The 12,132-nt window shown below is 57.9% G+C and overlaps 1 protein-coding gene across 1 annotated transcript in view; it reads left to right on the top strand.

Moving 5' to 3' along the window:
- Positions 1-12,132, top strand: part of ADCY5 (adenylate cyclase 5) — a 146,703-nt gene that overhangs the window by 96,083 nt on the left and 38,488 nt on the right. Inside the window, exons 4-7 of the mRNA XM_070406349.1 lie at positions 7,697-7,808; positions 8,573-8,700; positions 10,725-10,883; positions 11,767-11,908. Of these exons, the coding sequence (XP_070262450.1) occupies positions 7,697-7,808; positions 8,573-8,700; positions 10,725-10,883; positions 11,767-11,908 (541 nt within the window). The remainder of the gene's footprint in view (positions 1-7,696; positions 7,809-8,572; positions 8,701-10,724; positions 10,884-11,766; positions 11,909-12,132) is intronic.

The following is a 12,132-nucleotide window of genomic DNA, read 5'->3' as shown; positions in this document are numbered from 1 at the left end:
TATCACCCTCCTATCAACAAAGAAAGGCCTGGGGATTCTCTAGCTGGCGAGTGGAAGGGTGATGAGTCACATTTGTCAAATCTCTGCGGAACAGTAATATTTAGAGAGGGTGATGACATGCTGTTCTCTAACCCCACCGAGAGCAAGGCCACAAGAAAAATAAATCAACTCTGTGGTGTGACAGACTGGGACTGGATCTGTGGACGGGGAAGAGACTAATGGGAGGGAGTTTGGGCAGGGAAGGGTGACAGACAGGCGCCACCACTCTTTGTGGCCCCAAACCCTTGCCTCCTCCCCCCCACCCTGGAAGAACAGCTGTCCTGGGACTGCCAGCAGCTTGTCGGACCTTTGATGCTGAGCTGCCACCACTGGCTAAGGGCTGAGGCAGCCGGAGGCCAGGCAACACCAGGAGCCTCACAGATCCTCTCCTGTCCGATGTGTGAGGACAGATGGAGACATTTCAACCACCACCACCCCTTCCCCGCTGGACATATCAGCTGGGACGGAGGCCCATTGCTGGGACGTTAGACCTGGGGTTTGAGATCCCTCTTGCCTATCCCCATCTTTCCCCCAGATATCTGCTCCTCCTGGGGCCGGCAGTGCCAGGGTCAGAGGTGGGCTGTGCTGTCCCCATTCCTGGGACGAGAGCCTCCGGCACATGCAAGCAAAGGTTGCTCTGGGCTGGGGCTCCCAGTGCTCTGCCTTGGAGGAGGGACATTGGGGTTGGAGGAACAGGCCAGCCAGAGAAGCACCCCATGGGGAAGAGGTGTGTCCCCATGGTCACAATAAATGTACAGGCACAGCCAGAGCCCAGGTGACACCAGGGCACCCTTACCAAGAGGTCCCTGCTGTGGAGCAAGATGCGTGTCTGTGCTGAGCAGACTGGGTCCCTCCCCTTTCTTCCCCCCTCCGTAGCGCTGGGAACTCGGGCAAGTCACCTTATTGAGCCTCCGTTTCCTCACCTGTAATATGGGAGCATTGGTGGCCACGCACTCCTTGGTCAGCGGATATTTTACCTCTGCCTCCCTTGGGTGGCCTCACAGACACTTAGCTCAGGACAAGGGGTGAAGGGGACACTGTGTCTGACACTGGGAAGCTCACCTTCTGTTCGGAAAGACACGTGCTCAACAACAGATTAGCTAGTAAATCGGGAATGTGTCACATGAGGTGTGGGTAGGCCTCCATTCTCCAAGGGTGTAGAAGTTACACAGCGCACTGCTCAGTTATCCTGTTACACTGTGATAAACGTCACAAAGGGGCAGAATCCGTTAGCTGGGGCCCTGGGGCTCCTTGCAGGAGTGCTGGGAGGGACAGGAAGTCTAGTGTGTAAAGCCCCTCTCTGGCCCCTGTCCCAGGAGGTGGCTGCAGCCTGTCTGCCCTGTGGACGTGGGGCAGGCTCTCAGGCAACATCAAGGTCAGGTAAGCCAGTGCCCAAAGATGTCAAGGGTTGGGAAGGCTGAGGGGGTACTGAAGGGTTCCCCCTTCCATGGGGTCTCTACTAAATGAGGATGGCCCCGCACCTGATTGGCCTGTCCTCATACGACCCCTAAGGTTTTAAAGGTCATAGGTGGTGGGACAGCCAGAGATTGTTCAGGAGCAGCTCCTCCTCCAGGGGGCGCTGGTCCTGCTGAACAAACTCGTTCCTCCCTGGCTCCTCTGTATGGACCTGGGATGGAGTGTGGGCATCTGGCCTCACTGGCTTGAACCAGAGGCTCATTCTCGGGGGCCCAGGAGCCATGGGGGGCTGGAGCCAGGGGCCTAGCAGAGGGACTATTGGCCCAGATGTGAAAATGAGTAACACCCACCCCTATACCGCAAGGATGTAGCAAAGGCTAGGAGGGCTGCCCTGCCCTCACTCCTTCCCTCTCCCTCCCCCTCTCTCCACAGTCTCTCGCAACCCTCCCCCCACCCCCCCTTGTAAGGTTATTATCTCCTCTCCCGTCTCCTTCAAGGACTTGGCTGCCATCCCCAGGTCGCGCTGGCGTCTGGCCCAGCTACCTTGTGTTCTGAATTATAATGACCTCCCGACAGTGTCAGCGGTGCTCAGATACCCATGAGTGGAGTGTGCACCCTGTGGGCAGAGAGGGAAGATGTCCTTGGCCAGCCGACCGTGTGAGGAGTGGTCCATACACTCCGAGCACTCCTGTCTCCAGCCTGATATTAAGTATTCTGAATTCCACACCCCACCAGTGATGGACAGGAGTGGTCTTTATGTTATTATCTCATTCATTCCACGACATTTGCTGAGCTGCTACTGTGTGCCAGGCAGGACTAGGAGTAGATGGGAGACACCGTGCTCACCCCTGAGGGAGCATCCAGCCCTCACAGTCGGGTAGGGCCACGCTGGTGCCGTGGGAATAGCGGCCACACCACCCAGCTGGCCCCGTTGGGGAAGCCTCTGGGGTTGGGTCTTTTCTAATTAATTAATTATTTTACTTGTGGTAAAATACACATAACTTAACATTTACAATTTTAACCACTTTTACATTCACATTGTTGTGCAGCCATCACCACCACCCATCTCCAGAAAGTCCTTCATTTTGCAATATATATATGATTGATTTCAGAGAGGAAGGGAGAAGGAGAGATGGAAGCATCAATGATGAGAGAGAATCATTGATCAGCTGCCTCCTGCACACCCCACACTGGGGATCGAATCCACAACCCGGGCATGTGCCCTGACTGAGACTAGAACCGTGACCCCCTGGTTCATAGGTCGATGCTCAACCACTGAGCCACACCAGCCAGGCCTCTTGGCATTTCTTGAGTACCCCCCCTGAGCAATGCCGAGAAATGCAGGAGGTCAGAGGGGCAGGTCCTCGCGATGTCGGCTGCCCAGACCACTAGGCGAACTCAGCTCCTGGGTGTTCAGATGCTGCCGGATGTGACAGCGTCATCTCGTCACAGGGCCCGTTGGCAGCCAGAGGGAGCATCAGTGAGGACATGTGCCTCACCGAGAACGCACGTGGTGAAGCTGGGCTGAGGCAGTGACAGATGGCTGAAGGGCCCATTGTGGTCATTGGGCCGGGCGCCTGCCCGCTCCTGCCTCTGGAGTGGAAAGCAGGGGCCGCGAGTGACGGATGGCAGGCAATTAGGGAGGCACGCACAGCAGAGTGGGCCTGCCCGGCTTCTGCTCACATTGCCAACATGAGCTCTCAAGTGGGAGCTAATCGATGAATTAGCACCTCACGGCACGTCTGGACCCAGGCTGCTTGTAAAACGGCCTTCAGAATGACCAAGGAGCAGAGCAGGGACGCTGGCCAGTGAACAGTCTGCCTTGGCTAACCCTCGTCCAGCAGGAGCCTCCCAAAGTGACAGTCACCGATCAGAATCCTCCCCCCGCCTCCCATGGCAGGGGAGTGTGACTCCGAGGGGGGTGGGGGGATGTGGAGGAGGCAGTGTTTCCACAAACGTGTGGGAGAGGCCGCAGGGCTTGGGGTTGGGGTCTCTGAGGCCTTGTTGACGCTGCCATGTGGGGTAGAAGCCCTGATTTGAGCCCCCTCCGCCCGGCTGGCTGCTTGCTCTGTCCTACCTCCTGACAGCAGGAGCTGTAGCAGCCTGCCCTCCCCGATTCCTCAGCAGCTGCTGAAGGTCCCGGAGGGGCCTTGGAAGAGTAGATTCCAGGAGGCCCACACACACCCCTGTGTCCGGTATCTCCTGGAGCACCTGTGGGCGCCGGGCCCCGGGCTCTGCAGGTGCGTGTCTCAGATGGCAGGCTTGGGGCTCTCAGAGGCCCGGGGAGAAGAAGGAAGGGCTACTAGAGCTGCTGGTTCTGCCGCTTCGTTGCTTTGAAACTGTGACTATTCTCTTCTATTCAGCCAGTATATATTAGACACTTGCTGGCTGAATTTTGTCCCTCTAAAAGGTATGTTGAGATCCCTGGTATCTGTGAGTGTGACCCTATTTGGAAGTAGAACCTTTGTAGATGAAATCAGGTTAAGAGGGGTCCGGCTGGAGGAGGGTGGGCGCTTCATCCAAACGACTGGTGTCCTGATCTGAAGAGGAGCCTGCCCTGTGAAGACAGATATACAGGAAGGATTCCACGCGAGGACGCAGGCAGGGATGAGCTTGGAGCAGCTGTGGGCCAGGGGTTGACAGCAACCACCAGACAGCAGAAGGAAGGCTTGTACCCAGAATCCCAGAGGGAGCATGGCCCTGCTGACACCTTGGTTTCACACTTCTGGCTCCAGAACTGTGAGAGAATATATTTCTGTTATTTTAAGCACCGCCCCCCCCCCCCCCCCCCCCCCCCCCCCCCAGTTTGTGGTACTTTGTTGCAGCAGCCCTAGGAAATGAATACAGGCACCTACTGTGTGCTGGGTATAGTGCTAGATGTATATGTGGTGGTTGGGGTGGGGACAGATAGAGCAGAAGGCAAGTAGACATGACCTCTCCTCATTTATTCGGTCAGTCCATTGCACGTTTTATTGAGCATTTACTCTGTGCCGGACGTGGTGTGGGGCTGGGATATAGCAGTTCATGAAATTGACCAAACTCCCTCCCTTAAGGAGTTCACTTCCTAATAGAAGAGACAGACAGGAGCATAATGATAAGTAACCACCACAGTAATATAAAGAGTATATTAAATGGTGAAAAGCGCAAGGGGAAGGCCGAGCAGGGAAGGGAGAGAGACATGTGGGAGGGGCTGTGGAGTTAAATAGGGTGGTGGAAGCCGCCTTGGGAGGGTGATATTTGAACTAGTACAGGCTTCTCAACCCTGGCTGCCTCTTGGAATCAGCAGGGAAGCTTAAAATAAAGCAGAACAAAAACACTCAGTAGCAGAACCCCACCCCAGGCCAAGCAAGTTAGCATCTTGGCGGGGGAGGGGGGGGGGGGGGGGGGCTCTCTGAGACCTCTCCTTATGGAAGCTCCCAGGTGGTTCTGACAGGCCCCAGGCCTAAGGATCACGGGTCTAGCAGGGCAAGTGCTCCCTGTGGCCCAGTGAGGGCACGTGTGGGGAAGGAGGATGGCCCAGGCCTGGCCGTGTCCATGCCTGGCAGACAGACCCCTGTCTGCCTTGAGTGACTTAGGTGAGTTTGGGTAGGTGCCCCTGGTTCACACACATCTGCCTCATGCTTCCCAGGCGATTCCTTCCCTTTCTTTCTTCTTACCTTGCCTCTGCCAAGCCCAGGGATGTTTTTCCTTCCTATTATGGGGTCTCACCAGCCTTGGACCCAGAGGGGAACAGCCACTGGGCCTGGCATCACTGGCTGTGCATTCGAAATCGTGAGGTCAGCTGACCGTGCTCCTTGACTCCGAAGCAGCCAATTTTGACCCCGACTTGCTTTGATGTCCTGAGTCAAAGAAGAATGTCCAGAACAGCGATGTGAGGGTGCTTTTCACACTCGAGGAGAGACCTTTTCCCGCCCCCTGGATGGAGTGGGGCCGCTGCCTGAGAGACGGAGCTCGGGAAGTGGCAGGTGGGCCAGGATGGGGTCTGCACTTGGTTAGGAAGCCAGAGCAGGACCCGGAGCCCTTAGCTTCCCTCACTCGCTCCTTTCCCGCCAGCGTGCTGCAAGCCCGGAGACTCCCTGGGCCGGCGCTGAGCCTGTCTGCATGTCAGACACCAGGCATCAAAGCGTGGTGCTGATCCCGACTCCCTTTCATCTCTGAGCACTCTGCACGTGGCTGCCCGCTCCCCGAGCAGCTGTCTGACGTCCAGAGTCCTGTGGCCTGAAGAGACAGTGTCTCCCCTCTGCTCCTCCTGCTCCCCACTTTCTCTCTTTCCCCTCACTTGTCTCGTCTCTCGTCGTGTCCCCCCCGTTTCCCCACTCTCTTTGACTTTCCTCCTGCTGTTGTCTTTGCTGATCCAGGCTGGGATCTGAGTGGCAAGAGGACCCTGGATGCCAGGAAACAGCACTGGGCTCGGCACCTGGGGCTGCCCTCCCGTGCTTGCGCTGGGAGGTGACAGCCTGGCTGTAGCCCCAGGGGGCACTCCCTGTGTCCACTGCCCCTCGGGAGCTGTCAAGCAGCCTCTGAGTGTGTGCCCACCTACAACAGCCCATGTGCCCCTCGCCTCCCTCTGCCACGTACATAATGCCAGACCACTCACAGATGTCTTTATTCCCTTAAGACGACTGTAGGCCATCAGACGGCGTACTGTTTATTGGTCCAACTCCTGGACTGTGGAGCCAGGTTGCCTGTGTGGCCTTGGGTAGGTGACTCAACCTCTCTGGGCCTTCGTTTTTTCGCCTGAAAAAGAAGCTTAGATGAGTTCATGTAAAGTGCTTAGAACAGCGTCCAACTGTTTTTGTTTTGTTTTAAATAATTATTGTTGAAAGTATTACATAGTCCCCGCCCTCCCCCCCCATTCCAACTGTTTTTAAATGTAGGTTTCATTCGTATCCAGGTGTGGTGAGCCCGGGAGACGATTTCCATCGAAGATAGTTTGTTACAGTTCCCTAGGGCTGAGGGCACACCATGTCCTGGGGGCCAGGCAGGGAAGCACCGGGGTTGGGCAGGAGGCAGAATGAGCGGGAAATGTGGGCAAAAGCCTTCCCTGTGGGAAGGAACAGGTGAGACGGGGTAAGTGGGCTTAGGACTGCCCGGTGTCTGGCACCTGTCCCTGGGTGGTTCAGGCCGGGGCTGGTGGCCGGGGTGTGAGAACCTGACTGGGGCGGGGCCAACCCCAAGGGGAGGTGCTGACTCAGGGAACTGGCTGCCGGAGGGAAGGCTCCCCAGGGTGAGCAAGGCCCCAGATGTCAGACGGTGGAATAAAGACATGCTTAAGGCACCCACACGTTTTCAGAATAAAGTGACAACATATGTTTAGTCCTACATTCTTCCTTTAGAGCGGGGCTCAGTTCTGGAGCCTCCGGGGCTGGGGTGTGCGGAAGCAGCACAGGCCTGGGGGAGCCTGCCGTGCCGCTGTCTCCGGCTTCTTCCGTGAGACGGACACAGCGAGCCCATGCCGGCCTGGGAGTAGCTCAGCACGTGCGAGTCACTGCGTCTGTGTGCCCATTTCAAGAAAAAAAATTCTAGGGGCCCTTATACATCTGGCGCTGGGTCCTCACCTCTGGTCATGTTATGAGACAAAGGAAGGTGTTTCAGTCTTGGAAACACGAGCCTCAGAAACATAGAAGCTCCGCAGTGTGCCATGTAGGGACCGGCTGGTGCATTTGGTGGGCACCCAGGGCGAGGTGGGGGCGGGGGTAGGTGAGGCCAGAGGAGCTGGTGGGGACGAGCTGGGGCTTCCAGAGACGCCTCCTGGCTTTCCCGCCTTCACCTCCCCCGGGCCTCCTCTAGGCCGTCCCTTTAGAGGGTTTCTTTGGGGCAGAGAGCTCGGGGCTGGAGTCCCATGTGCATGAAGTGAGGCCTCGTGAGGCCGCCGTTCGGTCCTGAGCCCCATCCCAGGCCCAGCCACCTTGAGGGGTGGCTCCGGGTCCTGCAGGGGCAGGCCCAAGAGGTGATGAGGATGGGGGCCTGGGTCCGTGGTGAACTCCGGCTGACATACCCTTCAGGGCCCCCTTTCCCTCCCGGGTAGCAGCTAGAACCCAGAGAGGACTGACTGCAGCTGCTTCCTGGGCAGCAGGGAGCGTCCGCATGCTCGGGTCCCCAGGCTGGGCCTCCGTGGCTCTCTCCCCAGCAGCCACGCGGAGCCCCCAGGACTCGTGCTGGCCTGAGGCCTAGGGTGGCCCTGGCCGCGTCCCCCTGCCCGTCTTCCCTCACTGGGGTCCTCCTCCGCCTGTCTCCCCAGCATCCTGTTCGCTGACATCGAGGGCTTCACCAGCCTGGCGTCCCAGTGCACTGCCCAGGAGCTGGTCATGACCCTCAACGAGCTCTTTGCCCGCTTCGACAAGCTGGCTGCGGTGAGTCACCCTGCCCGCGCCCGCCGCACGGAGTGCCTCCGCCAGGGCCGGCGGGAGGGCCTGATCTGGGCTGCCTGAGGGAGGGTGCCATGGGCAGGATCCGATGAACCCCAGGGGCGGGCACGGGACCAGGGTGTGCCCTGCCTGGCAGAGCCTGCTGTTGGGAACTGGTGACTGGCGCAGGTGGCGGTGTGCTCACGCCCTGCATCAGCCCTGGCCACACACTCAGTGGGAGATGCTGTGAGTGAGCCCTCCATCAGTGGGAGGGGTTTGAGGCCTACGGGTAACACTGCCCCGATTCTCGAAGAATTTGCTTAATAGGACAAATGAGGTGCCATAGAGCCACTTTCCTGGTGAGGTTGGTGAGTGATGGGAGAATGAGTCTGGATACCAGCTGGCCTGCAGACAGCCTGTCCCTCCCCCCGCGCCCCCACCCGCCAGGAGCTTCCAGAGAGAGGACTCTTCCACCTTGGGACAAAGTGGAAGTGACACCCAGGGAGCGGGGGACCCCTGAAAGTGAGTTCCCGAGCTTGGGGAGGCTGGAATGCTTCACCGAGGGCTGCTCAGCCTGTCCTCTGTCCCCGGGGCTTTTGATAAGCCTGTCCCTGTCCCAGGACGGGGCGCTCATGGGGACTGGGTCTGTGCTCACTGCCCTAAAAGGCAAGTTATTCCAGGCATGGAGTGAATCTGTTTGCTTCCCGTATCTTTCCCTCCCACTTCACTTTCCTGCTATTTTTAATTTTAAAAACTAATTTGCTTTCCAGGAGAATCACTGTTTACGTATTAAGATCCTGGGGGATTGTTATTACTGCGTCTCGGGGCTGCCTGAAGCGAGGGCTGACCACGCCCACTGCTGCGTGGAGATGGGCATGGACATGATCGAGGCCATCTCGTAAGTGCCCGTCTCCAGGAGGACTGCCCATCTGCAGGGAATCTGTCCATCTCAGGGCGCTGTCTCTCTTCAGGGGTCTGTCCATCTCCCGGGAGACTGCCTATCTGTAGACAGACTGGCCCACAGCCCACATAACTGACTGGCCACCTGGTTGGACCAATGGAGTCCAGAAACAGTGGGGCAGAGCCATCTCCTGAGGACCACCCGGCCTGATGGGTGGGTTGGTTTGCACCTGCAGGTGTTGAGCCTCTGCCTGGGCTCCCTTCACCCACAGGAGCTGGGGAGGCTTTTCCCCGAGGGAGCGTGTCCTGCAGGAAGGGAGGGCTTTGAGGGGCTAGGTCCCCTCTGCAGGAGCGGGGGACAAGCCGGCAGCCGTGCCGTGTGGGGGCCTTGCTCTGCAGTGGTCCCTCGTGTCCTCACCATCACTCAGGCGGGCGTAGGACCCCGCCCCACCTTTTCTACCAGATGAGAAAGGCTGGGCTCACGGGTGAATAGCTCCTCAGGGTAATATTCCTAGGCAGGGAGGGTCAAACACAGGTGTTCCCATTTAAGAAAATCCATCCATCCTGGGAATATGGCAGAAAGGGTTTGGGCCAATTTTTGGTCATTGTTGGCCATAGAAGGAGCCCCTGGTCATTAGAAATCCTGAACAAGCCAAGCTTACATGCCACCCAGGGAGCAGGTCAGAGATTGCATCCAGGTTTAGTAACTTTGAATTTTAGACATAGCCTGGGCAGGGGCAGAGGGAAAGCCACAGGGGGCAAGGTCAGAGATCGGAGTCGCTGGCCAGAAGTGGCTGGGTCCAGTAAGTTTGACTCAGTCCTATTCGGCAGTGCTTGCTGAGTGCCCTGTGGGCCTGGGCTCACCGGGGGGTCCCTCACCCGGAAGCAGCGTGGAGTCCGTCGAGGGAGAGAGGCTGGGGCTCCATGCCCTGGGCTCAGACATGCCCCCAGGTAAGAGAGGTGCACTGTGGTGGGAGGTGTGAAGGAGGCAGCCATTGATTACACTGAAAACACCTAGAGAGGCTTCATGGAGGAGGTGGCCCTGGAGGTAAGCCAGAAAGGTAGAATGAGTTAACACCAGCCTAAGCAAGGGGCCAGAGGCCAGATGGGAGGAATGGCTCCAGTAAACTATTTGCAGACTTGGTCCCAGGACGAGAGAAGTGATGGATGACATAAATCTTCCCTGGTGGGGTGGGCTGGAGCCCTCGTGGTCAGCCCGCCAAGTCAGACTGCTGGCCCATAGCTGGCTGAGTGGGCTCATCCCCAGGGTGACTGGGAGGGTCCAGGTCCCTAAAAAGTGCATCCTGTGTACTTTACCCCAGAATTCCTGACCCTGGGCCCCGACACAGACCTGGAGATGGATAGCATCTGTCCTACTCCCTTCCCCACAGAGGATGCAATCTCTGACCTACTCCCTGGATGGCCACCTGTCTATTGGGGACCCCCTGGGTAGCAGGGACTGGAGCTGTCTTCTAGCCCATCGGGGACACCTAGTCCTTACCCCTGCCTAGGCTCCCCTTCTTTCCTGAGCAGACACATGTCCTCAGTTGCCCGCCTTTCCTCTCTTGCCCAGCGATGTGGATAAAGCCAAGAGCATTATATGAATGGGGTATGTATTGGCTGTAACTTCCCCATCTGGCTCAAGTTGGCACTAATGTTCATTTGCATTTTCGAAACACAATGTCATGGACTGAAGGTAGCAATGGCTCCTGGTGCCTTAGTGGGGGGAAGCGGGGGGCCTGGGTTTTAGTGTGAGGTGTCACGCCACCTTGTGGCCAAGTCAGGAAGCAGCACCTCACAGTTCGAAGCACCTCACAGTTCGCAGCTCCTGAACTCCAGCGGCCCAGCTCCGCCCTGCAGGTTGGAGGGTCTCAAACTGGGTTTGGACTGGCCTAGAGAGAAATGACTTTTGACCCCTGCACCTTCTGACACATCCCCTGACCTCCTGCCTTCCAGCCTCACCCCCACTCTGTGTGCCCGGCCCGTGACCCTCTCCCAGCCTCACCCCTGCTCCATCCCCAGGTTGGTCCGGGAGGTGACAGGGGTGAACGTGAACATGCGAGTGGGAATTCACAGCGGGCGAGTACACTGCGGTGTCCTTGGTCTCAGGAAGTGGCAGTTCGACGTCTGGTCTAACGACGTCACGCTGGCCAACCACATGGAGGCTGGAGGCAAGGCTGGGTGAGTGAGGGCTGTGGGCAGGGCCCCGACATAGCCTCCCCCCCAGGCTCACTCAGGGCCACGGTCGTGAGGGGCGGGGCTGGAGTGGGCAGGATGGAGTCACTTGAAGCCCTGGGGGTGGCAGAGTTTAAGCAGAAACTACTCAACCTGACAATTTACTTACACGACACCAGGGCAAGTGGTAGGGAGCGTCAGGTCAGCTTCCCGGGTCTTTACCCAGAACTGTTTACACAGAATGCGGTGGCTGGTGAGATGTGGGAGGTAGGACAGAGCTCTGGAGGAGGGAGGACCCACAGATAAATTCTGGGGTATCCAGGGCAGAAAGGAGGTGGGATGAGCTGGCCGGGATGATGAGCAGGATTTGGACAGATAAGGAAGGTGGGGTAGGGAGAGTGTCAGGCTGAGGGGTGGGGCGAGGACAGACACAGGACAGGAAAACATATTACGTCCAAGGAATGGAAGTAGAGCAGGTGGCTTTTGAGGGACCAATGGGAAAAGCCGGTGTTAAGAAGGGCAGTCATGCCAGGTGGGGGTTTGGACACAGTCGGTAGTCAGTAGGAGCCCCTGCTGGCTCCTGGCCAGGTTTGCAAAGTTGAGACTGCAGGCTGTGTTCCTGGCAGAGTAAAAACGTGTTGTGTTGTTATAACAATGTACCATAGATGTGAGGTTGTGTGGCCAGGGGTTCTCCAGCTGGGACGGACCCTACCTGAGCCATTCGATGACATTGGAGGGAAACAGGATGTCAAGTGGGGATCGAACTGGGGTTGGCTTCTGAGCCACACTTTGAATCGGGATTGAGTCGGTGCATCTAGGTTCTGCTTGGCAGCTAGAGCTCTGAATTCACGTGTTCTCCCTCCTCTCCCGCCTCCATCTGCACCTGTAGACGCATCCACATCACCAAGGCCACACTGAACTACCTGAACGGGGACTACGAGGTGGAGCCAGGCTGTGGGGGCGAGCGCAACGCCTACCTCAAGGAGCACAGCATCGAGACCTTCCTCATCCTGCGCTGCACCCAGAAGCGGGTCCGGGGCGGGGCTGAAGGCTGCGGGTGGGGGTGGGGGGTGGGGCAAGGGCTGGGGCGGGGAGGCTCAGGGGCTGCATTCTCTGGGGAGGGACTTTCCTTGGCCTGCTTCTGCCTTCTCTCCTTGAGCCAAGTCATGAATTCCTTACACAGCCATGGCTCCTGCGTCCCTGGAAGGACATCAGAGTTACAGGAGCCCCACGAAGAGGGAATGTTTTCAATTTG

This window comes from Myotis yumanensis, unplaced genomic scaffold, assembly GCF_028538775.1.
Source record: "Myotis yumanensis isolate MYYU_CA2020_CCGP unplaced genomic scaffold, mMyoYum1.0.hap1 SCAF_2, whole genome shotgun sequence".
In the NCBI taxonomy this organism is placed as follows: Eukaryota; Metazoa; Chordata; class Mammalia; order Chiroptera; family Vespertilionidae; genus Myotis; species Myotis yumanensis.
The sequence above is the reverse complement of the archived record's forward strand: the minus strand, read 5'-3'. Positions and strand labels throughout refer to the sequence as shown.